Here is a 27,540-nt window from a genome sequence, read left to right on the forward strand (position 1 = left end):
ATGGAAGGTGATATCAGGAGTTCTTCAAGTGATGAGGTTTCTGATGAATCAGGCAGTCATCCTCCTACCTCTCCGCCTGCTTCACCAAATAGCCTTCATCATCGCAGCAATTCAAAAACAGCATCTGATCATCAGTAACCAATGCTTTGATATAGTTTGAATTATTGTTGGATTCTTTTTGGAGGTGTGATTAAAGAAATAGACCTCGTACATAAACATCACAATGAGTTTCTGGGGAAGTAGTACAATTGGCAGAGTAAGTGATTATTATAAAGAATTTTGAGATTCACTCTCGCAATCATTATTTATTGAAAGATACAATCTCTAATCGAGAGAACATGCATTTCTTTCCTCTTATTTAGAGCAGCACATGTTCCATGCGAAATATTTATCAAGATAAGTCCTGAGTCGTTTCATAAATTTAAAATTAAACGAATCTACAAATAATACAACAATTTGATATGTTTCTCCAACCATTTTCGAAGTATCCTCTCCTATATACTCATGTACAGCACTTGAGAGATTAATTCATTAAGCTTATAAAATAAGACGGTAATTTTTACCAGATTTAGTAAGAATAAAACTAATCTTATGCTGTGAATACAGAACAAATTCGTTTATTATCTGTGTGCGATATTGCACATGATTCTTAGCTTCAGTTTTCGAGGAACACGTGTTACTCTCTCTATGGATGTTGATGTCACACTAACGTTTACAATATAAAGTGATGGCTTGAATTACACAAATTCAAATACCTTTCATGCACTTCCACTCACTCCATATGCTTCATCCATACGTGACTCTTAGAAAGTGCATTTTAAATTAAAATATTAATATATTAAAGTGGATTCTTAAAAGAAATATATCAGATGTTGATTTGATGGAACTATGCCCACATGTTTATAAGCCAGTGGAATTTATAACCATTTTTATTGGTGTGATGGTTTCCCCTTCTACCATTCTTGTGTGTATAAAGTGTATTGCGTGTTGCATATAATTAAATACTGGCTTTGTAAATTTTAAATATTACATTTATTCTTTCCTGATTGTGGACTAATACGTTTATTTTAGCATTACTGCTAAAGTGAATGAATAAATGTTTTTGTTAAATTGAAATGTTAAATTTTATGTGAATCTTGAAATCACAATAATGTTTATTGATGAAAATGAGTTACATGTGGAGAGTTCATTTATATAGAAAATAAAAGAACAGTACAGATGTGTTGTATATATCAAGAGCCATTTCATAAACACTGTTTGTAAAAAAAAATACTAAATACTAGTGTTTTAGTGTGCTGTACTGTAAGTTCTATTCGATTGATGATCTTTCCTTCTAAATCAAAAAAAGGTTAACATTTTTTTGATTTATATTACCTTTTTTCATGTTTCATTTACATTCACAGTCTGTGATATATTTCATAAACCAGCTGCAGTGGTTGTGATTGAAACTATCACTTTCTCACTGTTAATTCAGATGGCATCACATTATTTTAAGTGCAACCCTCCAGCAGCTATGATGGATCAGTTGTATACTAAAAGCGAGCACTTGAATGCGTGAAGAGTGTGAATGTATCAGGGAAAGCATTTTTATTGTAGCATTCTTAACTTGTGGACCACATGACATATGCATGCATCATGCAATAATGTTTATATCCTTTGTAGTTTACGCCCTTGTGGTCATAATTAACTATACATATTTACTAGCACATGAACTGCACCTCTTTTTCATAACATGAAATGTGTTACTTATTGTGACAATATAATAATTTAGAAATTCGAACTATTTCATATAAAAAGGAAGTGTACTCTAGCTGGTTTGTGAGAAGAAACTTTATCTATATTAAGGTAAGCGTTCACTACATCGTATCGGACGAATCGCACGGATCGGAAAAAGACTATCTTTGCTGTAATTCTTATGTAACCACGTTCACTACATCGTATCGGACGCATCGCCTCACGGCAAATCCGTCCACGTTTCTCGGATGGGCAACTTTTCCGATGCGTGCGATCATGGCCTTCTTCAATAAATCAATTTTAATTGGTCAACTGTTACTATTATGTTGTGCCATGTTCAGTGTCGCGCCAAAATCGCAGACGGAAAACTTATTTCGCGTGTAGAAAATTGCGAAGAATTATATAATTTGAGGCGTTCCCATTACACTAATCAAGTCATTTCTTGGAAATATATTACGTAACCAATATTCCTTTCGTTTCTTCCTCTTCAATTAAGACGCATGAAGCAATTAGAAATTCTTATTCGCTAACAGACGTAATTAATAGACCTAACCTCAACTCCTTTGCTTTCAGTAATGTCAATATCGTACGACGTCATGTTTTAAACAGCTGATAATAGAATCCGATGAGGTGAAGCTGTTACAGTGAACGCACTGCCCTTAAAATATCCGTTGCATGCGATTCGTACGAGCAGTGCGATACGATGTAGTGAACGCTTACCTTTACAAGGAATAAAACTGGTGTAACTGAAGTTTGGAGATATTTTATACAAGAAAGTTAATATAGGCTGGGGCTTAAGTGTAAGTAAATATGGGGTTATTATATTGCACTCTGCTTGAACTCCATAACCATACAATTAGAATACTCGCACAACTGCAATGTTAGTAGATACATTTGATGAAAGAATGAACATCTCTCAAGATGTTTAGGATCACATGTATTTTATAAAACATTCTTTTATTTTATTTATTGTCACAAATATTCTTGTTAATTGGAAACACCAAAGTTTTCTGCTGTTGCTAGGTGCTTTTTCATAATAGAAATTAAAAATGAAAATTTTTCGTGAATTTGTAAGATTTCGATAATAAATAAGTTAGATATTATTATTATTATTATTATTATTATTATTATTATTATTATTATTATTATTATTATTATCATCATCATCATCATCATCATCATCATCATCATCATCATCATCATTAACAGTTTTTATAAGTTTACTGTGTCCATTGTATGGTATACTGTATAGCAATAAGAATTAGATAATTGGTTCTTTGGAATTTCAGTTTTAAGCATTTTGGAAAATTTATTTGTGAGCAAAGAATACCTGAATTATGAAGTTGAGCAGAGTGTATACATACTATTTTGTTGTGTATAATGTTTTACATAATCTTGATATGAACCAGGTAATTTTATGTCTTCAATTATGTGTTAAATAATTTGAGCAGTGACCAGACAAACCAAATTCATTAGGCGAGACCTTAAATATGTCGTATGAAGTAAATATGGAATAATGTTCAGGGCTAGAAAACTGAAGGGTTCTAGTACAACACAAAAAATGGTCCGAGAAATTCATGTTAGTGTGTAAGAATAACTTTGATTTTTCTTTTCTTAACGTTTTGGCGTAGCATTATTTGTAATTTTTCTGAATGAAAGGAGGCTCTGTAATCAGTGTATTTTCAGAAGTGTATTCATTGTAGAATGATCTCATATTTTCAGTGAAGCTTCTTGGAGTCACAGTTGGACATTAAAAATTAAATTAAATTGTTTTACATAGTGAACTCCCTGAGAATTCGCAAATTGCTTACAAAGAGTGGACCTTTTAATTCAAAACTCTATCATGGTCCCTATTGTCGTAGTACTGTACCAGAATGCATCTATTGCCATGAAGTAAAATATTTGGAGCACCATCTTTGGCAATGTGTAAATGATAAATATTACACATTTAATCTTGGGCTCACAGACATTGTTCATGTAATACAGAGCCTTTAAATAGATGTTGCGCATGATTGCTGGGAGCATGCTGTTTGCTGCAGAGTTGAATTTCATAGCCTTTTAAGTCTAGCACATAGATTGCCCATGAAAATTACAATAACCACCTGCCTTCGTCATAGATGATGTTGGAAATGATGTCCTTGTGCCGCCACTTATTTTTTACACCCTTTAAAGAAATTTATATTAACATGCATTAGTTCTTCTTATATTGTCTTTCAGTTCTTTCACGTGCAGCCGCGCACTGACAAATGAATGTCTATTCGAAGGGTCTCTATTATTTTTACATAATCTGTAGAGCTGTCCTGTTCAGTTAACACACGACCTGCTTGTAAGATTGCATCAGAAGATCATTTTGTTTTCTGGAGATATTAAAATACACTGTTAACATTCTAGAAACATGGACAAATACTTGGAACAAAAATTACGATTATGAGTATTTAAATTTTTACAATTCTTTTGGTAATTCTCCTGATTATCTGAACCACTGTCGCAAGGCCCATCAAGGTTCCCACACCACAAGAAGGATTTGGGCAATGGGGAATGAGGAGTATAATAATGGGAGAATCAGATAGAATTGTAGAGGACAGGACAATAGAAAGTTGAAAATTGTAGCTGTTAGATGACTCTTCATTCTTCCTTGCTGCCTCCTTTCTCACCTCATCACCTTCCTCCCATCTCTCTCCATCTTCTTCGTAATATCCTTATCCTATTTTACTATTACTACTACTAATACTTCTCATTATTCAGGTCTCATTGTGGACTATTCCATAGGCATTAGTTGCTATACTTACGATATTAACAAGATTGTGGTTTCTCCCCATTATTATTTGTTTCATATCTGGAAAAAAATAATTAAAGAATGGAAATCATTGAAACCCACGGGAGTATATATTATTAGAAATGCAATATTACAAACAGTCATTTTTGCAGATGACCAAGTATTGATGACAGAGATTTACAACGATCTTGTTTTCAAACTACAATCTATTCTTAGAAACTACAACATAAAAATTTCAGAAGATAAAACTCATTCAATGGCAATAACTGGAAGAACACTTCCTAGAGTTAAAATACTGATAAATAACAAAATTATTGAACAGGTGACAGATTTTGTATATTTGGGAAGTCTATCTCAATTTTAAAACCAGAAACATGTTCACCCAAATTTTGTAAAATATAACAAATTAAATGGCATGTTGAAGAGAATTTTTGAAAAATATGTGAGAAAAGAATTTGAATTAGATGCCACAACATTATTTCTAAACCAACTGTTCTATATGGAAGTGAATGTTGAATCCTCTGACAACACGATAGACACACTGTTCAGAGTTGAGATTTCTGTGCTCGTTAAGTGGAGTGACCTTACGAGATAGAATTAGAAGTGAGGAAATTAGAGAAAAATGGCATGTCGAAATAAAAAAAAAAATACCAGTCCAAATCAATTTATCACGTTCAGAGGATGCCAGTTAACCTCTTACCTAGGAAATTATTAAACTATAAAGCAGAAGGAACTTAGAACATAGGAAGACCATTTTTCTGCTGGACAAATCAATTTTTGTAGTCCATGGAAGAAGTCTTGAACTTACCGTATGAGGATTCGAACATGCTTTGCCACATTCTTAGGTAGTGAAGAGGATGATGCTATAGCCATCTTGGCTACTAGCGTTTCTGGCAAAACAGAATTTCAGATGTTCCTGATACAGGGCATACTTATAGTGCTGGGGTGAATAACTGCCTTGCCATTGAACAAAAAATAATCATTGTTACCAACATTATACGCGAGAGGACCAGGAGAAATTGTGCAACAGGCACCATTTTCTGTTGAAATTTCTGTTTATGCTTTCTATCTGCTGTATAATGACTATGACCTTATGAGGCGCGAACTCTACTGTCGAAATTTAATTGTTTTTCAATTAGTTTACTAACTTCATTCATGTTGAAAGGCAGAAGCACACAACTAACACTAATGTAATTAACTTCACATTCGTGGAGTGGGGGGGATGGGGGGGGGAGAAGCAGCAAGAGAAAATTATTAATACCCTTCAGAATTATTGCCAGTACGAATACGAACACGAGAACATGTATTTCGAATTGTTCGGTGTTAGCACATTATTTTTTCATTGTTTTTAAATCATTCAATTTTGCATTTATTCTAGGTGCATGTGCAGAAAATGAATTCTGAAACCAAATAGTAGCTTCCTCTCTCATCCTCTTCTCCTCCGCATCCATCATATCACCTTGCTCTTCACGTGCTTAAATCTGTGAGGAGAGCCATAAGAATATAAAGGTAAATATCTTTCGACTGTAATGTTAAAAGTATTTGAAACCGAAAACTAAACAATTCATGTTTATTACTACATAGATCTCACAGAATGCATTCAAGAAAAAAAAAAGTTGTGCCTCCTTTGGTTCAGGTATTCGGAAGAAGTACTAAATAATAATTATATTTATGTATGTTTTTCCTGTATGTCAATTGGCCAGAAATCAGTCATTGCTAAGCGTTGCTTACGAGATTACACAAGCTGGCGCATAGCGCTTGAAAAACGAGTCTGAAGTGGTTCCCTCGTAATGCCAATTCCGCCGCTCGGAGCGCTGTTCTGCCCTAAATATTCATAGCAGAACACTTAAATGACATTGACATTTGGGACATTTAAAGGACTCACCATTGCTTATTAAATGCTTCTTACAATATTTTATGGACAATAGACGTAATTTCCAAACTTCTACTCCTCAATTATATTACAATAAAAGGCTGTCATTCTTGATATTAAAACATATTACATATAAACTGAGGGACTGTCTGCTCTGTACTTTAGTTCATACACCAAACATTTCCGGAAATAAATTAATTTGACATCTTACATATACGCACTATAGCCTACCTTTTCACCTAATATTATTAATATTGTTATTAAATAAGATATTGCAACTAATTAAGGTACTGCATTATCTTTAATTTCCTTGAATCATAATTAAGCATTTGCAAGAAGGCCTAACTTTTCCCTCTCTTTTAAAAAAAAATACGAACGTCACAATAACTGAGAAGTATAATTATTGCGCGATTTTTTCTTGCAGTGGTGAAAACATTTCTATAGGCCTACTGATTAATCTATTGAGCATAGTAATAGTAAACACTGTAGTATTTTAGTGCGTGTAAATATATTTTGAATTAGCATTTATTAAATTAGGAAGTTAGCCTGTAATTTGTGTGATTGAAATGGTTTACTGCTGTGTGCCATTGTGCAAATCGAACCAGAATAAAGAATGTGATTTTTCGTTTCATTGTTTTCCACAAGATGAAGGACTAAGAAAGAAATAGTGTGTAGCCATTTCTCGCGAAGGGGACAAACCAAGGACTCTTTGGACGCCAAACAAGAAATCGCGTGTCTGCAGCAGACATTTCAAAGAAGCTGATTTTAGCATTAGCACAACATTAAAACGTTTGCTTCCTAATGTGGTACCATCCGTCTTTGATGATTTTCCAAAACATAAACAAAATGTTTCAAACATAAGTAGACGCAACAAAAGAAGGATAACAAAAGTGGTGAATAACATCCATCCTGCTAAGAAAAATAAACCCAATGTTGAACATAGTACATCAGCTTTCAATGAAGCAAATGTTTCAATTGAAGAAATATATGAAGCACATAAAAAAAACTATAGCCACACAGTGCTCAATTGAAAGTAAAAAAATTTCCAAAGCCATTACATTACAACGTAAAAAAATTACTAGGACAATTCGGAAACAAAATCAGCTTATTGGAAAACTAAGACAGACAATATGTAATTTAAAAAGCAAGCTATAAAGATACGACCTGTTGGTACTGAGTTCTTCACATAGCAAAACATAGACAATTTTCGAATATAACTTAGCTGAATAAACTTCAAATAACACTGTAATATGCTTGGCATATTTATAATATTCGTACTCAATCAGTAATGTACAATTAATCGAACTATTTTCACGATACACAATGCTTTGTAATGGTAATATCATTTCTTAGGGCAGTGAAGCGAACCTAGCGGCAGAAATTGTCATGACTCACAGAGACCTACTCTCGATCGTGCTATGCGCCAGCTTGTGTAATCTCGTAAGCAACGTTGCTAAGTATGTGTATTTATTTCCAGAATTCTTCCAGTATTGCTTTGTTATTTTTTGCTATCAGGAATTTTACTTCTATGCTTCTTTTATGTTTCCATGTCTAAATGCTAGTCACGAATTAAATTTTAAAAGATTGTAGTAATTTGAGATTTAGATTATTATTTTTTTATTATATAAAAATCTATTTTCGCTCATAACAAATCTCCTCTACCTCACTTCAACATAGCAATTATACAGTAAAATCCCTCGTATCCGGCACCCCTAATAACCGGCAATACCAAAACAACGGCACTTTTGGCTAGGCAAAAAAAAAAAGTCATTCATGCAAAAGAGAAGAGTCTGACGAAGATGTGAATGGTTTTTGTAGATCGCACATGCCGCATATTGTGTTTACTCTTTACACAGTTCACAAATGAAAACATAGACAAAAAAAACTGTTATGTCCCTGGAGTAGAGGATAGCCATTGAAGATCTGTCACTTGGACCTTGCAAACAATGTGCAGAGACGATACCTTTCAACATAACACTTGAACTCGCCCATTTCGAAGGGATGTTGGATGAGTCTAAATACGAAAGTATGAAATTCTCTGTTCCTACAGCATCTAAAAATTTCATTCGAGTGATGGATAGTATCATGGCTATTACCGCTAAGCGCTGCTGTTGCACAATGGATTCTAAAAAACACAAGCGAAATGTTCTTACGCTCCAATCATCGAGCGCTACTTCATAGTATAGTTGCAATGTTGGCTACACTGCTCTTCACGTCACATGACTCATATGACCACCATTTAAAATTGTCATAAGGTTACGAAAACTTTTAGTATTTTTTTACGCTGTTATGTAGGTATTTTACTACAATAATTATGAACTGATGAATGTACATTACCGTATTCAGTACTAAAAATAAATGTACGTATTTCAAAACTTAATTTTTAATTATCTATATGAAAATTACTAAATTTTAACATGGAAAAAAAAAAATGCAGTACAGTGTGTTTTTACATACCGTAAACTGGGGTTACTTTGAACACACAGGATACTTTGAACGTTTTTTCAGAAAATCCTATTTAAGTTTCTACATACTGCCCTTGTTATAGATGAAGGTAAATTTGGTATGAGAATGATTTTATGATAATTTATCTCCATCTATAACAAGTGGAGCATGTAGAAACCTAAAGATGATTTTCTGAAAAAATGTTCAAAGTTTCCTCTCTGTTCAAACTAACCCCAGTTTACGGTAACCTATAAACGTATTTTCCAATTATCCGGCAAAAATCAGTTATCTGGCACTGGCTTTGTTCCACAATTGCCGGTTACAAGGAATTCTACTGTACTTATTTCTATCAAAGCTTTGTTACGTTTCCCTTCCATTACTTTAACTGGATCTCAACATAATATTTTTAATATAGCTTCAAGTAATTTTTCTTTGTTGTGCATAATTGTTCTTTGTGTTACCTTCTGTAGTCATATGTACTGTAAATGATTGCAGAAATGTAACTTTCTTTGATGGTGTGACATGCTTGGCCATTTTACTATCCTTGATTAAACATAAATATGAGAAAATTCTAAATAATATTTAGAGAAGCACATTAGTTGATAAGTTAAGACTACGTTTTTATTAATATTATTAGCAGTTAAAGAGAGTGATAGAATCTTTTTCGAACTCAAGTAAACATTATCTTCACAGTATTGTCATTTCTGATTGCTCCAATTTGTTTAATTGCAAACTGATACAGGTTCACTGGTTAATTTATGCCAACCTTTCCTGTAATCGTATTTCATACAGTTAGGAAACTAAGATAGGTTTAAAATGTGAGTTGTATGCTATGACTGTATTTTGGCTTCATGATTTCTACTAGATTGTACTCGTTTGGAATATTCACCTTCTATCATTATTTTAAATCTAGCACAAGAGTAGACATGTACTGCAACCAAATATAACACAGTATAACCCAGTTTATCCAAAACAATGGGGGTGGAGATGATTTCAAATAAACAATTTTTCGGATAAACTGTAAATTCCACAAATCCCGCTTATCTGTGAAGGGAAGAAAATTATGATTACTGAATATCTCTATTGTTACCCTGGCACCCTAAAAATGTATTAAATATATCTTACAGTAACAAGATCTAGTTAAAGTAATAAAATATTTTGATCTGAGTTTTATTTTCGCAACTTTTTTTTTTTCTGTTGTGTCATTCCACCACTTTATTATTAAAACATCTGCTGATAATGCCTCCTCATTTTCCTCCACAAAACGTAAACAATTTGTATTGGAGGATTTCACCATTTTCTATTCTAACAACCTTCAAGTTTTTCTTCAAGTGTAATCACTACACGTTTCTGTTTACTCGACATTTCAATAAAAAAATGTACCATACACTGTAATGTTGGCACAACACACACTTGCACACTACTGGAATATCTTGTATGTAACGCTTCGAACTGCAGGTAAAGAATCCACACTGTTAATTTTTTGTTTTATGTTTGCTGTGAGACTTCTAATCCTACACCATTGAAGTAAGTGGAGGCATTTCATGGGTTGACAATAGCATCTTTAAAGCATTGTCATACGTCAAGCACCTAATGAGCAACACTCTTTAAGAGTGAGAGGAGAAGGAAAATGTTTCTTAGTACCATTTAGACTAGACGGCATTTCGGAAGGCGGTTAGCTTCTATATGCGCCGTAGCATTTCTGTTATGTGACGTCACAAGCTTTTACAGTAGAACCAATCAGAATCAGTCTATAACAAGCACTTCCCGAGTTTGTTTGTTCACGTGCGAGTGTTTCAATGCATTGAATACGTAAAACTAACATTTACTGTGTGTGTGTAAGGTAAATAAATGGAAGAAGAGACTGTAAAAAGACAAGTATTACACAAGCAGGCGCGGAAAATAGTGTTTAAGGTGTATAATTATTTTAAAAACGTTAACGAGCAGAATGCTGCCAGCCATCTTGATGCTGGCAGCAATGTTGCCAACATGCAAGAAACGACTGCAGAAGCATGTGGTGTGGGATTGAGAACCGTGCAAAGAATATTGTTAGTGAAGGAAAGAGGGTTTGTTTGGTGTCATACTTACAGTAATCAACGGCTAAGGTCATTATTGTCTTTTGATAATTTAAATTATCTCCTGCGCTATTTGTATTGCATGTGCTCGTGAACTAAGATGTGGTAATGTTGTATGCTGTCTTGCTCTCTCTCTATCATTCTGTCTCGACGCAAACGCTAGCAGACAACCGCCTTCCGGCTTGCCGTCGACTCTAGTAACCAGTGACTTTGCAGATTGCTGCGTTCTTCCCAAACCTTCCACTACATTACAGTATGTTGAACTGAACAAGTAAAGGAATCAACAATCTGTAATAAAGTACAGGTACCATAGTTTTCTTAAACCTTCCCAATTGAATACAGTACGTACTGTCCATCTGAGTGATTATGTCCAATTCCACACAGTAAATATTTTCAGCAAAGAGCCTAACAGCCCAGCCACTAGCCTTTACAGAGAGGCCAACAGAAATAATAATAATAATGTTTTATTTTCGCTGGCAGAGTTAAGGCCATAAGGCCTTCTCTTCCACTCAACCAGCCTTAATCAATACAATACATATTTAAATTAAAAATATTTACAATACACTTAAAAGGTTCTCTAGCAATATTCTTCAGTTTTAACGACTAGTAGACTACATATTTATTTGAATTTAGATAAACCTATAAGGTAAAGTAGTAACTTAATTTTTGAGCTAATTTAATTCAATCAATTATAATTAATTTAATATTTGAGATAGCTAGTAAAATGATGAAAATTAATTTAATATAAGCTTGCTAGGACTATGTTACAGGGAGAAAAACATATATATATATAAAATATATTTCTATAATGAGAATATTAATGTAATTGCCATTAGAGGTTTTGTAAATCTATTTGGAGAAGTTAATGATAATAATAAGAATGGACAGATGTTAGTTTCATTATAAGTAACAAATATTAATCAGCAATTAATCTGTTAAGTAAGAATTTATGTTATGTTGACCTAAATGAAGTTATTGTCCAACAACCCCTTACATCACTCGGAAGCGATTTCCAACTTCTAGCAACTGAAACTATATAAGATGAAGAATATAAAGATGTCTTGTGGTAGGGTATAATGAGTAAATTGTTATGATGAGATCTTGTACTTAGCTGATGATATCGGATAGATTTTGAAAATGAGAAGCCAAATAGATTGGGGTAGCGGTGCGCAGAATTTGAAATAAGAGAACAAGAGAATGCAGGGCTCGTCGATCGCTTAACCTTAGCAAGACAGAGTTTGGAAAGACAGGGAAACATGATCATACTTACGAATATTACAAATATAATGGACGCACGCATTATGCACATGTTGTAGCCTACTGCTCAAATTTGCATTTAGGTTACTTAATATAATATCGCAGTAGTCAAAGTGTGGCATCACGAGTGTTTGTACAAGGATTAATTTTAATTTATAGGGAAGAAAGTGCTTCAGTCGCTTTAATGAGTGAATAATAGAAAATATTTTTTTGGAAGTGTGATTCACTTGTTCATTCCATTCCAGGTGACAATCCATACAAATGCCAAGGTTCTTCACAGTTGAGCTGTATGGAATAGTTGTATTATTTACAATTATTGGTGGCAAATTTTGTTTGTCATACTTCAATCTTTGATGTTCTATTAAGATTGCCTGCGATTTACTTGCATTTAAATTAAGTCTGTGCGTTTTCGACCATATGGATATTGAATTCAAGCCATCATTAACTTTAGTTATAGCATCATTTATGTAGTTAGGTCGAGTATGCAGATAGATTTGTATGGGTGGGGGAAACTGGAATGTGACATAACCACTCGGACGAACAGTATCTTGTGTGTGACAAAAAAAAGAAGGCATTTTGGTTAACCTGGATTTTGGTTCCAAAGTTCGGATAGACTGGATTCTACTGTAGTTAGTTTTCAAATACAGAGAGGACTTGTGCTTATTTTGTCAGGAGAGACATTACAGACATTGCGAAGTTTACATTCCTGCAAAGAGCCTACAATAAGATAATGGTTTGCATTGTAACTTCTGTCTGTAATTTTGAAATGTGTTTGTGTTTAATTCATATTTCCCAAACCGTTATTGATTACATGAGAGTTATTTATAAAGTTATTATATTTTCATACAATTAGTCACACATTAGGGATAATTTGGAAACATATAAATTAAGAAAGAATAAAACAGACAAAATGATGCTTAAGTATAAAATTATTCTGATACAAATTTTAAATGGTGAGTTCAACTTTCATGTTTTGAATGTCGGAATCGTAATTAACTACCGTTTGGGAAATGAGGAACTGTGAGGTGTAATTTTTTTGTTTTATTATAAATGGCATAACATAGGGTCTGTGCCATGAAATATGCTTATGGGACTTTGCTTAACAAAATATAGTGAAGGGACCAAAACTATGTTAAAAAGAGACTTCTCTTTTGTAAGAAAGTGCATTTATACATAATATTTATGCTGATTTTACTTTGAGTTTATCATTTCCCTATTTACTCTAGTCAAGAAGAGTAAATTGTCGAAACATTTGTTATAGGTAGTAGAAATGTAAAGTTTAGATAAAATTACTGTAATGCGGTATAAATCTAACAGTCAGGTGCTGGGTAATAATTGAGTGATGGAACTTTTGAAATGGACATTGAATTTTACTCAAAGAATGCTTTTAATTTTGTCTGAATCAGTTTACAGTAGAATTCCTCTTAAACGGTACCAAAGAGACCAGGCTAGTTTCGGATACGAGATTTTTCGGGATAATTGAATGAATATTAAAAAAAAAAATCTGTTCGTATTTTATGATGCCAAGTGTAGAAACTGCAGGCATGTCAAGCTTATTTCTTAGTCACTTGATCATAACTAAATAATATAAAACTGTACGGATTTTTTTTTATTAAAATACATCGCACAACATAAACATTAATTTTAGATTTGAATATTTACTGAACATGAAGGTTCGTGCGAACTTCCTAATGTCGAAACACTGACGGCTCAGGTTGGAGCACAGCAGCAGATTTACACATTGTTTTTTTTTTCTTTACTGGCGGTTAATTGGTGCCTGTTACAAGGGATTTTACTGTAATTTGTTACACTAATTGTGGTAACTTCAGTTTAAGTGCGATTAAATACAGAATGAACGGGTGGAAAAGCAAGAAGATAGAATTATGTCAGTTTAAATTTGCGGATTTTATGTTTACACAACTTGTTTATCCAACAGAACTTGTGTATATTATATAATCATAAAGCATGAAAATTGCTTCATAACATAACACACCACTTGAGCAGTCATAATAGTCTGTAGACAAATAGGCAATGTTTTTTCGCTGTTTTATGTGACTTGAATGTTATCCAGTTCTTGAGTGATTATATATGACGTTATATAAATTGTTTTGTATGTCAAGATAAATAGCATGAACTTGTTGATACTTTAATATTTCATTCCTTCCTACTTTTTAACAACCAAGAATTATATAAATGAAGCTCACTCCTTTCATCTAGCATATATGAATCATATCCACCTCCTAAAAATAGAGTACAGCAACCTTAGTCATGCCAGTGTTTTGTAAATTAGGTGAGTGAATACTTACAGAGATAAAAGAATAATCGAAAAATGAATTTAAGAGAACTTTACGAAGTGTATACATCATCATCACGTTATGGGTGTACCTAATCTGATTAGTTTCCTTAGTCACTGGTGAATGCTTGGTTAGTGCCTTCATATCAGTATTTAAGTGTTATGTTATACTTTGATTAAAATTACTTCAAACTTTGCAGTTCGAGGCATTATTGCCAAATTGTAAAGTGCACTTGTATTTCCATGTAGAATGTCACTCAGCATTTCCATACTAAATAATACAAAGGAGTTCATATGAGTTCTTTTTAATTTTAAACGTGATGAAAGTACTACTACATCAACTTGTGAATGTGAGGTCCTGTGCAACCATTGATGGTGGTGATGATAATGGAAATAATACCGTGGCAGTGACAGTGGTGAGATGATGGTGATGACGATAATGAGGATGACAGTGACAATGATTATTTTGTTTTATTGAATAAATTTACATTGTGGTGACACAATATAATATATTCTAAAATTGTACAGTGTGTCTGAAAAGTTCCGCACCATAGGACTAATCACAGTTAAGAGTTAGTAATGATATGTTCTGTATGTGCTTCACCAGTTCCACATACGCCTGAAAGCAAAACTGCATATTGTTCAAAATATGGATGACAAAGCCAGGTGATATGGTATGGCACTCATCCACGATCATTTAGTGTAAATGTTTCATGTCTCGAATTTTGACGTTGTAGTCCTGTGACTTGACGTATACCCAGGAGGGGATTTAAGTCTGACAAGCGTAGAGCTCATTCGAAAGAGCCTCTGTGACCAATCTAATGAGAAAATTCGCCATCAAAGAAATCGCGCACAGATGTGGTATAATGTTGCCACTTGCATCCTGCATTTATAAAACATACAGGACGGTCAACAAAGATGTCCAACTCTGGCATTTAGCCAATAGCCCAATATCTGCAGACATGATTTGGCAGTCATATTTCCATTGAAAATATACAGGCCAATGATACAGTCATTCCACATTCCACTTCAGTCCATAATGCTGAAAGTTCCTTGTTGCTTGCTGGGAGAATACTAGTATGTAGTACATTAAAAATGTATTGATGATGTTGAATTGCAACTCCATACAGTATGTAAAAAAAATTAACAAAATGAGATTACACTTAATTTCTGCATCTTAGGAAAGAAGATGGGTGAAATTTCTAACTTCTGTAATTTTTGAGCTAGTTGATTCATTTTTGGCACACATATTCCACATATGATATATATATATATATATATATATATATATACGTGCTATAAATGTTCATGCATGCCACCCAGATATTTTCTGAGTTGTGCCCTTTTTTTTTTTAAATTGGAGCATATTTTCAAAATCTATCTCCTTGTACATATTTTAAATATATGATCTAGAAAAAAAATTACTGTATCTTTGATGTACCTAGAAAATCATAAAGCATTCATATTTTAGAAATATATCCTTAGAATAGAGAAAAAAATTATTATTTTATCAAAAGTTATTTTTTTAATTTTCTGGTACCTGTTGTTATACCAATTATTTTTTAATTTAAGATGTCCATGTCCTTTAATCGTATGTTGTGATCGCCCTCTTGATAGGCATGTGCTGCTACTGCTGATTTGTCGATCTGTCCTAGGCGGCAATTCCTATTGTGTTCTATCAGTCTCGTCCTGATGCTCCGCTGTGTAGTACCGATGTAGACCTTCCCACACGAACACAGAATCCTGTAAACTTCGGCGGACAGCAGCTTATCTCGTTTGTCCTTGGATGACCTCAGCATGCTCCGGATTTGCTTAGTTGGCAGGAAGGTCGTTTCCACTTCATGTTGTTTCAGTACCCTGCTGATACAGTCTGTCACATTCTTTAAATACGGTAGGAAGACCGTGCCCTTCTTAGTCGCTTGTTCTTGTGACTGCATAGACGGTGTTACTCTGGGGTGTATGGCTCTCTTTATGTGCCATGAGTGCTGTCGATACATGGCTCAGCTCCCGTTGGATGTGTTGTGGCTTGGCTACCCGCCTGGCCCTGTTGATCAGAGTTTTCATCATGGCCCGTTTCTGGCCGGGATGATGATTCGAGGTCTTATGCAGATATCTGTCTGTGTGGACATCTTGAGCACGACGACGCACTTCTTCCCCCGTCTACATAGAGAAGCGATCGAAGTCTATAAACATGACAACTTTAATCGCAAGGAAGAAGGCGTAAAGCTAAACAAGTGTTGGTACCCGGTCCTAAACAGAACAGATAAGAAACCACTACAACTAAAGGACGGAACCCAGAACAGGAGCAGCGAACAAAGCGGCGCGGACCGCAGCGACAACAGGCCTCGGCCCGCTAGTTGTACTATAAATACGCCCGCACAACCAGCCACAGGATCAGTTGCCTCAGGTACGCCGAGAAGAGTTTTGCGACCTCGGATACCACTCCACTGAAGATGTCTGCCGCAGTTGCAGACGAAATGTCTGGTAGAAAACCAATCAACAGACCATGGTCTCTCAGCCCGGAAAATGAATCTAGATCTATAGACTCCGGCCGTGAAAGCCTACACTACAAAATATACTGTTTGTTTTGTTTTTTTGTTTTGTTTTATGGTGCGAAACTTTTTGGACATTCTGTATATTGGCAAAATATTCATACAAACAAGACACATGAAATACAGCGTGTAGGTACAAGAGTTGACTACAATACTGTACACAGCGTTGTGGTTTATACAGTTACCATAATGATGATTCTGTGGAAGGAACTGTAAAGTCCAGAGTACTTTTAATTATGGTATAATTGTAATGTTTTTGGTTGGCGTAAAGTCATTGATAATACGTAATTGACCATAAATTATTTTCCATTATGATAAATCGTGACATCAATTATAAATTAAATATTATATATTTATTCAGATTTTTTTCGCGTATGTTTATATTGCTTTTAATCAGGGTCATACGCGAACTGCTGCATTTGTGGAAATTAGTCACTGCCATGACAAATGACTTATAAGTATTTTTAATTGCATTTCCAGCTAAGGTATTTCTGGTATTAATGATGCTCTTGCTCTGAAAATGTTTGTCTCGTGAGTTTAAACAGAAGTGCCTGGAACTGAATAAGCTTGATTTAAGATAGCAGTTGTATACAGAAATGTCCATGCTGGTTGTTGTATAAGTGGTGTAGAATATGTGTGTCATGGAGGTAATTGATTGAATCCTTGACTTGAAGACATAACGTACATTACAACTTTGAAAATGTATTCGCTAAGATTACTGAAATTTTGAATATTATTAAATATGTTTCACAGTTTATACTGTATAATCAAATTTTGATAGTTTAGATAAAAACTGGTACCTGTATATGAAAGTCGACAACAGAAATGAGGGCAAGAACTTCAGGAAGCAGGGTTTGTTATCACGTGAGTTATGGGTGTTACAGGAAGTCAGGTTCATTCAGCAGACATTATTACTTGTATATGGATGTTCTGGTGATGTTTATTTATTTTAGTAGGTTGTTTTACGACGCTTTATCAACATCTTAGGTTATTTAGTGTCTGAATAAGTTGAAGGTGATAATGCCGGTGAAATGAGTCCGGGGTCCAACACCGAAAGTTACCCAGCATTTGCTCATATTGGGAAAACCCCGGTAAAAACCTCAACCAGGTAACTTGCCCCGACTGGGAATCGAACCCAGGCCACCTGGTTTCGCGGCTAGACGCGCTAACCATTACTCCACTGGTGTGGACTTCTGGTGATGTTTATGTTGGCAGTAATTACATTAGTATTTCAATCGATTTTTTAGTATTGAATTTATTAATTTTCCTACTACAGTTTTTCATGGAAGACGAGAAATGTTTTGTATTTTGTGTTCTTTGTCAACGAATAACAGAAATATGTCCCATTTCTCTTTGTTGAAAATGCAGAATTGCAAAATAGAAGACATTGCTGTCAAAAGTTACGCTCTTCAAGTTAGACTCACAACATATGTCTGGAAATTTTCGTAACAGTTATTTTTTCCACGTCATGCGCAGATTTCCACCATTGTTCCTGTGGTTGATTCCAAAAATTACCAGTATGTGAAGAGATTGTTAAAATGAATTCATCAGAAATATTGACATTAGGTTGCTTAAATACATGAGGTGTATCTTTATGTGGTACGTAATGTTCAGGCATGTATATGTATATGTAATGATAAAATGTATGAAACATTTTTTATTTCACAAGTCAAAACTATTTGCTTACTATTCATGGTAACAATCTTTCTTCTTAGATGATCAGCAATCCTCATCTTTGCTCAAATATTTCCAGATAAATTGAGCTGTATCCTCACAGACACGAAATTAGCTCTACAAATTATAACAGTACAAACTCAATTTATTAAGGAAGAACAGAGCAAATACATATACTAATGAAGTGTAAAGCAAGCGACCAAGAGATTGTGCTTCAATGGATCCCAGGTCACTGTGGACTAACAGGGAAGTAAACTGGCAGATCAGATAGCGAAAGCACAGCACTACAACCTACTAAAAAACTATTTGAATCCGTGTCCTTTAACAACAATACCATCTACACTGGATTAATGACAGATGAAGACCGTGCATTTTTCACCATATGAAAAAACTGGGATTCTTGATGAATAAAAATTTCTTCTTCTTCTTCTTCTTCTTCTTCTTCTTCTTCTTCTTCTTCTTCTTCTTCTTCTTCTTCATGTATTAAGCCCTACTAAGGCTTGTTGCGCGCTCCAAATTATTAGTTCATTGGTCTTTCCATCGTTTTTTTGGTCTTCCTATGTTTCCTTTTCCTTCTGGTATATAATTTAATATTTTCTTTGGGTATCTTCTCTCATCCATTCTATCTACGTGATCTAGCCATTTTTTTCTGTGATGGTCTATTTCTTCATTTAGGTTAAAAATCTGTAATTGATTTCTTATGTCCTCATTTCTGATTCTGTCCCTTTTAGTGACTCCCAGAACTGAGCTTAAAAACCTCATTTCTGCTGCATGTAGTCTACTTTTATCTCTACTCGTCATTGTCCAAGTTTCGCTACTATATAGAGCTGCAGGAACTGCCATAGTTTTATAAAATTTTATCATCGTATCTTTTCTTACTTTATTTTTTAAAGTTCTTTTAATTGTTTCGCATAATTTTGAAAAATTTTGATATAAAAATTCAAAAAGTATTATTATTATTATTATTATTATTATTATTATTATTATTATTATTATTATTATTATTATTATTATTATTAGCTTTGCAAGCCATGAAGGCTTTTCATTGCAGAACAAACGATATAGTATCAGGTTACTCTATCCAAACAAACATTTACCCATTTAGTCATGTCTGTTTGCAAATTCTTCTCTATGCAATCTAAATATCTCATACACTTTCTTCCCAGTGGTGGTTTTCTTCCCAGCAGTTGTATTTCTCTGGCTTTCCTAATTTTCCTTTCTGGCAGGGCTTTCATCATTTGATTATCTATTTAAATTGTCTTGCTGTTATTATATATATATATTTTGCAATTACATCTGGATGCGTATATAAATTGTACATTTACAAGTACATTTAATACAATCAAGAATAAATCACATAGTAAAAATGCGATTTTTTACTGAAAATGACCAAAATTTCACCCGTTGCTCTCCTTAAGGGGATCCGGAACATCCTATCTCGGCTATGTTAAAAATCATTATTTTTCATGTAGCTTTTCTCAGAAAATGCTAGTAGTAGGCACTTGATTTTTTTACACGTTATTGTTACATATACATACCTGAATTTAACACAGCCAATTGAAGGAAAAGTGCATAGTACATTAAATATAATTTATTTTTGTTCTGGTCCAAATTTTAACTACAATTTTCAATAATTATCAGTACATAATTATTTTCATAATTTAGATTTATTGAAAATCTCATGTTAAATTAGGGACAAGGCTTGTGGCAACGTGCTCTGAAAATTTGAAAGTCATATGTGTAATAGAAGTTGAAAAAAACTGCATTTTGTAAGAAAAAAACAAACTTACAGAAAAATAAATAAAAATTTTAATAGAAAAATTCAAAGAGTATTATTATTATTATTATTATTATTATTATTATTATTATTATTATTATTATTATTATTATTATTATTATTATTATTATTATTATTATTAGCTTTGCAAGCCATGAAGGCTTTTCATTCCAGAACAGACGATATAGTGTCAGGTTACTCTATCCAAACAAACATTTTTCCATTCAGTCATGTCTGTTTGCAAATTCTTCTCTATGTAATCTAAATATCTCGTACACTTTCTTCCCAGTGGTGGTTTTCTTCCTGGCAGCTGTGTTTCTGTGACTTTCCCAATTTTCCTTTCTGGTGGGGTTTTCATCATTTGATTATCCATTTAAATTGTTGCTGTTATTATTATCATTATTATTATTATTATTACTATTATTATTATTATTATTATTTATTTATTTATTTATTTATTTTTTTATTTTTTATTTTTTTTTTTTGCAATTCCATCTGGATGCGTATATAAATTGTACATTTAATAAAATAAAGAATAAATCACATAGTAACAGAATCTTACTTATATCACTTTCAAATCACCAACAACCCTGAGTGCAGCTTAGCAAAGACGACAGGGAAACTCTTCAGCACATACTTCTGCAAACAATATACCTAATCCATTGAGGGACAAACTCAAGATACTGGTTCCACCAAATGAGTCAGACTGTCGAAAAATTTTAACAAATTTTCCAAATGCAGGTCCATATTCTATTTTACATACATACAAAGGAATACTTGTGAGAGTAGCTTCATGTTCGGTACCAGAAACATGTAACAAGAAGAAGATAGCACATATTATTCTTAATATTTCTTCAAAATAAATTTAATTAGTTGAATGTGAGTAATGCACAAAAGGCATGTCACTGATGTTACAGGCATCTCAGGATAGGATTTGATTTTGTTCAAGCCTCCACTTCCCAAAATGAATAACAGAAATGGAGCTAAAACCAGTACAAACTGCCATGATACAAAGATTTAATCAACACCACCATCTCGTATCATCACAATAAGAGTTTAATGACTTTGTTGAAGACTTTAATATTTCGCAAACATAGATTTGGCTTCAAGATTACAAGTCTAACATGTGTTAGGTAAAGTGTAAAAGTGACTATATTTAGAAGATGACAATTCGACTGAAGATTTTTCCTCATATCAGAAAGTGTTGTTCATTGTAGTAATGTAATCAGTTCGTGTGAAGAATTGGGTCATGTTCCTAATCCAGAACAGTGTTTTTTTCTTTTTAGCTCTATTCATCGTAACACTGTTAAAAGATAATGGCAACATTTACCCTTCTGTTTCTGTCACCTACTTTATTCGTATTAAAGATTCTCATAAAAATATGCGCACTTTGCTTTTCTGTATTGACTATGACGAGTGTAAGTGAAAGATTTGAAGTATTAGGACTGTTACTTGGCATGTGGGAAGCTTATACCAGATACTGCTGCTGCTTATGTTAATGGGACAGTCGCAAGGAAGTTTATACATGCAAAGTTTCACTTTAGGAATAATGAACCTTTCTTGTGAACCATTAGTGTACACTCAAGATGTACACTGTACTGGGATTTAGTTTGTTTAGTCAACTGTCCGAAAACAGGTTTGAACCTCATAAGTGACACCAATAAGACATCACTCATGAGGCAACTATGCCAAGAGTTAATGGGATAGGGTGGCCAGTTCCTTTCCCCCCTCCATTGCATACATCACTGACCAGTAACATATTACACTAATCCAGGGATGTCAAAGCGCCTGCACTTCGTGCTCAAGAACCCGCACAACATTTCCTTAAAAGCGATGATTGTATTTCATCTTGCTAAACAGTGAACCTTGATGGATTTGTATCGCTTGTAGTATGAGCACGGAGTGCAGGCGTTTTGACATCTCTGCACTAATCAGACTTCAGGTATATACAAACAATTGTCCTTCTTCTGACATAGGCCTATAACAAGTGAATGTTGTTGTTGTTTTCTAATGCCAGGCGTTTGACAATAAAGTCATTTGACCTCTTGCACTCCAATATTTTCCAAAGATATTATCATGGTCAGCCACTGAAGCACAGATTTTGAGGTGTTCCGAATCCATTTCTTGGTTTGAGTTGCACAATGGGCAGTTGGGGGACTGATATATTCCAATTCTATACAGGTGTTTGGCCAAACAATCATGGCCTGTTGCCAATCTAAATGCAGCTACAGACGATTTTTGTGGTAAATCGGGAATTAACTGTGGATTATGATGCAGAGAGTTTCATTTTTTTCCCTTGAGATTGTGTTATGACACAATATGTACTCACATGAGCATGAAAACAATAGAAGAAAAAGCACTGATTCAATATGAAAAACTTATCAGATTACCAGGAAACAATTGGCATTCATACAGTCCTCTCTGTAGGTTGAAAACTCAAAAACGTTTCATATCCATGGTTCAAGAATTAAGACAGAAAATCAGTATCCCGAATTTAAAAGAAAATGTACAAACTAAACCAAACCCTTTAACACTATTAAATATAACAAGTGAATGTACTGGGATTGATAAAGATATTTATGAAGCTTTAGGTAGAGAGGGACAAGCTTTCATGTATTTGACAAACAACTTCCCCAAATTGAGTGAGACTGAAGTTAAAAGAAGGTGTTGGTACTCACTTTTCCACTGTAGTGATTTCCATGCATGAATGATGTGACTGTTGGTCTTGAATGTCTTCAACAATACAGACTTCACTATTTGCTGCTGTAAAGTATCTTTGTGAGATCCCAGTAGCTAAATTCAATGTAGGTGTCGGCTCTGTAGAAGGAAATGCCCCTGCCACCACTTAACAAATTGCTAATAGAACTCATCAGTAGGGAGCGGATTTTTATGTGCTAAAAAATTTAAATATATTTATTTTTTATGTGCTGAAAAGTACGAAAATATTTGCTAAAAATAAAAAAAATATTTTTTTAATATGACAAAAATACCTTACTTAGCTTGAAAAAAAATGTTACTAGGTACTCACCAACCACACTTGAGTGCTAGTAGTTGGCCGAGAATTGCAGTGAACAACAAAGGTCATCTTCAAATTCTCCATCACAAATGCATTTTTTTATATCCACTGTTTTTCCCAAACACATTCTGGAATTTGTCCCTTAGTAATTGTGCTTTTGAGCCTAGTAACGAGTCTAGCTTAATTTCCACGGCACGCACCTCCCTGTTTCAGACAACAGGTTTTTGGATGTTTAGAGTTTCTTTATGGTGTCACACAAAAAGCTTAGATTTGTTAATAGGAAAGCCAAATCGTTTTTTAAACAACCATCTTTCAGTATGTCTTGAAGAATATCGATTGACGAAGCCCGATAACAGGGAATCACAACAATATATACTGCTTTTCTTGATAGACATGAGCGAGAGGCGAGAGATTTGTTTAAATTAAATAATGTTCATACCCGAGCTCTTATCTGTTGTGTTTCACAAACAAAGCATGGAATGAAATCATCTTCAGCAACAATAAACATTCCTAATTTTGTGTTACAAGATCTCTCCTCCTTGTCCATGTTAATTTATTCTCTAATCATAACACTGATATGCTGCCTAGCAGTTCTCAAAACTTGAGGCGATACTATTACAAAAATGGATCACGGTTACACCACACAGCGCTTAGAAACACGAAGCAACCAAGAATTCTTAAAAAAGATAACGTACTTCTGAGTGATATAATTGATTTAGTTTTAAAATATTTAAAACTTCTTGTAAAAAAATTATTTAAGTAAAAAAACTCCAAGATTTATGTGTTTATAATAGATTTCCTGAAAATAGGCTATGTATTTACATAATTTTTTTGTGAAAATATGTGTTTTTATGTGAAATAAAATTCGGGTTTTAAACTTTAAACTTCATGTTCGGAATTATTAACTTTGTTAATTGTGTTTTATCACACGCAAAAATAATATTTGATTACATAGGAATCCGCTCCTTACTCATCAGTCTAATCAGTAGCCTGCCTATGCTGAAGACTAGTAAAACCACTGGAAACCATTTCTGTTCAGTACCTATTTTCTATTTGTGCATATTGTGCTTAATAACTATTAGTAACAAATTCAGTGTAAGAATATCATGCAAACCGTTAGCTGTAGGCCTACAACAAAGTCCCATATAGTAGAGTCATTGTTTATCTCAACTTGTGAAATGCAATATGTATTTGTGTAGCAATAGTTAAGAAGTTATTTGTTGTTATTTTAAATAACCTTTAATTGTAGTAATAATATGTCATTTAATACATTAGTAATGCAATAGAATTTATTCTGTGTGTTTTCTCACATAGAAATATATTTTTTGCATTCCTTTTTTTTTTCCATAATAATTTTTATATCATATTATGTAGACAGAGTAGGATCACAGTCTAGTACATATGCGAAGCTTGATGTGATTTTTTTGCATTTCTCGTGATTACAATGCTCCAAGTGGTTAGCAACTGAGAGTACTAGGAACAATAGAGTGTGCGATAATAGCGATCCTAGTGGCTAGCAACTAAAGTTCAACTGTCATTGGATGCGTATTTCCTACGTATTGAGCTTCGTGACTGTATGTACTAGACTGTGGTAGGACAGTACCCACCAAGATCCATCCTTGGCGTCACCTATATGTGCAGTACAGTGTAGCAGTGATTGTATATGTTTTAATTTGATTAACTGTATATGCATTACATGGTGAAAGGCTCTAAAAGAAAAGGTAGCAATATTAGAATATTCTCACAAGAGAACATCACTCAATGTTAACAAAACTTCCAAACAATTTATACACCATTCGAAAGAGCATCCTGAAAAATGATGAAATCTCTAATATTACACCCTGCGATGCACATATGTATGAGCTAGAGAGCGTTAAAGAGGCGGGGGTGGGGTTCTCTGTCATCCAATGGGAGTCTATTACGCGAGGATTGAACAAATACGTTCTCCTGTGAATGATAATGATAGTTGTTCTTGCACCAACTGTACTTTACCAAAGAGAGTTGGTGACACTTTTTTCCATACGAAATTCACATGTACCAATTGCCCTTCTAATACAATAAATTTGTTGAAAGAGAATAAGCAGGATCTGCCACATTATTGGTGAGAACATGATTGATTTTATGTCTGTTTAGAGAATTTCATACGCATTCATTGTAATGTGTTTAAAATTTCCCCTCCCCCTTCGACCACTCACCTGTATGCTCACAATATGTGACTGTGTAAAATTATCAATTTTAATGCGTCCCAGAATCATATTTCCAAATTGATGTATAAATTGTTTAGACCTTTGCTTAACATAGAATTGCTGTCGGCCTGGGTATAGCCCTGGCCTTCTGTACTCGAGGTTGTGGGTTTGATCTCGGCCCAGGTCGATGGCATTTAAGTGTGTTTAAATGCGACAGGCTCATGTGAGTAGATTTACTGGCATGTAAAAGAATTCCTGCGGGACAAAATTCCGTTACACCGGCAATGCTGATATAACCTCGGTAGTTGCGAGCATCGTTAAATAAAACAATTTAATTTTTAGAGTTTCTCACTCCCATTGGATGGCGCCTTCTGTAAACATCCCCCTTTACAGAACAGACACCTTACTATGGACAAAAAAAAAAATTTCCCTTTGAATGTCTGCATTTCACTGTTTAAGATTGTCAGATAATCTCCATGCATATCCTCTGCTTCACCTTGCCAAATATCATTTTGCTTTCATTTTGGCGAAGTGTGCATGCTAATAGAGTTTACAATCCGTTATTATATACAATTCCAAGGTATAGTTACAGTAATTCTTAATATAGATAATTGTATTTTAAATTTACAATATTACCATAGATAATTAATTTTATAGTGACCATGATTTTGTAAATTGCTATCATTGATTCTAAAAATCCTTGAAATTCATTCAGTACAATTGATATGACGTCATTAAATAGACTATAAGGAGAAGAATCATTTTACTATTACCAATTCCACCAATGCAGATAACCTTGTAGTTGATACAGTATCATTAAATAATCAGTTAAAATAATATCAATTATTAAGATTTTTTTTTTACACTAAGAACATTCACAAGAAGTCGAAACTTGTCAACTAGGTGATTTACCACTTAGTTTTCTTTAACACTAGAAAGTTTTTAGTATAACAAAATTCTTAAGTGTTACAAAGTGTTAAAGGTGTGTAACCAGGATGTATAAAAAATGTATTTTTGTTAAGTTCTGCTGTGGAGTAATTGCTTTCTGTATATTGATTCAGATTTACTGAAATCATAGGCCTATAGTTTAAAAAATTTACATTACATTACCAATGCATATTTAATATAACCATGATACATCCTGTTAGGATTTAAACCAAGGACCTCCTTGATTTGGAGCATAGAATTATCCACTTGTGTCTTAGAAAGACAAGTATTTATATAATTTTGAATTCTTTGTTAAAAATTACAAATGCTTAGTTAACATAAACATAATACACTCAGTCAGGATTCAAACCAAGAACCTCCTTGATTTGAAACAGAAGTGTTATCTACTTGAGTCATAGAAAGACGAGCGTTTATATAATTTTTAATTATTTGTTAAAAATGGTAAAGTACGGATTTTGTTGCATACTCATAAGTAAAATTAGTATTTGTTGTGACTGTGTTGTGGTTTTGTTAAGCAAAGGAACATTATGTATCATTGTTTCACGATATTAGCTGGTAAGAGACTTACCTCTTATGAGTCTTCATTTTTATGCTAGTGGAATACAGGTATGTGCTGTGTGTATGTAATTTTATCTTTTGTTTGTGTGTTTTCGACTTTTCTACGCTGTGGCTCCTAATTGACGTGTGAACATTGCTTGTGAAGATTTGCCAATTATGAAGAAAACTATTTGTATCAAATGGTGGCATGCTGACGAGTGTGTTGTTTGTTCAAGCATATTGGAATTCGTTTTGTAAGTAATGTAGCTCATCCTGAGAGATTTAATATACCTACTTTGTTATATTATTTTGGTTCAGTTTGTATTGACTGGCCAACTTTCTTGATCAAATATGCGATTGTTAAAAAATGTTTCCTTGACTTGAACCATTGTTTTTA

The 27,540-nt window shown here is 33.7% G+C and overlaps 1 protein-coding gene across 2 annotated transcripts in view; it reads left to right on the top strand.

The window, feature by feature from the left end:
* schlank (ceramide synthase schlank) overlaps nt 1-27,528 on the top strand; it is a 76,080-nt gene extending 48,552 nt beyond the window's left edge. For both annotated transcript variants that reach the window (XM_069822383.1, XM_069822385.1), the window contains one exon: nt 1-27,528. In XM_069822383.1, the coding sequence (XP_069678484.1) occupies nt 1-138 (138 nt within the window). In that variant the 3' untranslated portion in view covers nt 139-27,528.
* Nucleotides 27,529-27,540: the final 12 nt, after the last annotated feature.

Source organism: Periplaneta americana, chromosome 3 (genome assembly GCF_040183065.1).
Source record: "Periplaneta americana isolate PAMFEO1 chromosome 3, P.americana_PAMFEO1_priV1, whole genome shotgun sequence".
In the NCBI taxonomy this organism is placed as follows: domain Eukaryota; kingdom Metazoa; phylum Arthropoda; class Insecta; order Blattodea; family Blattidae; genus Periplaneta; species Periplaneta americana.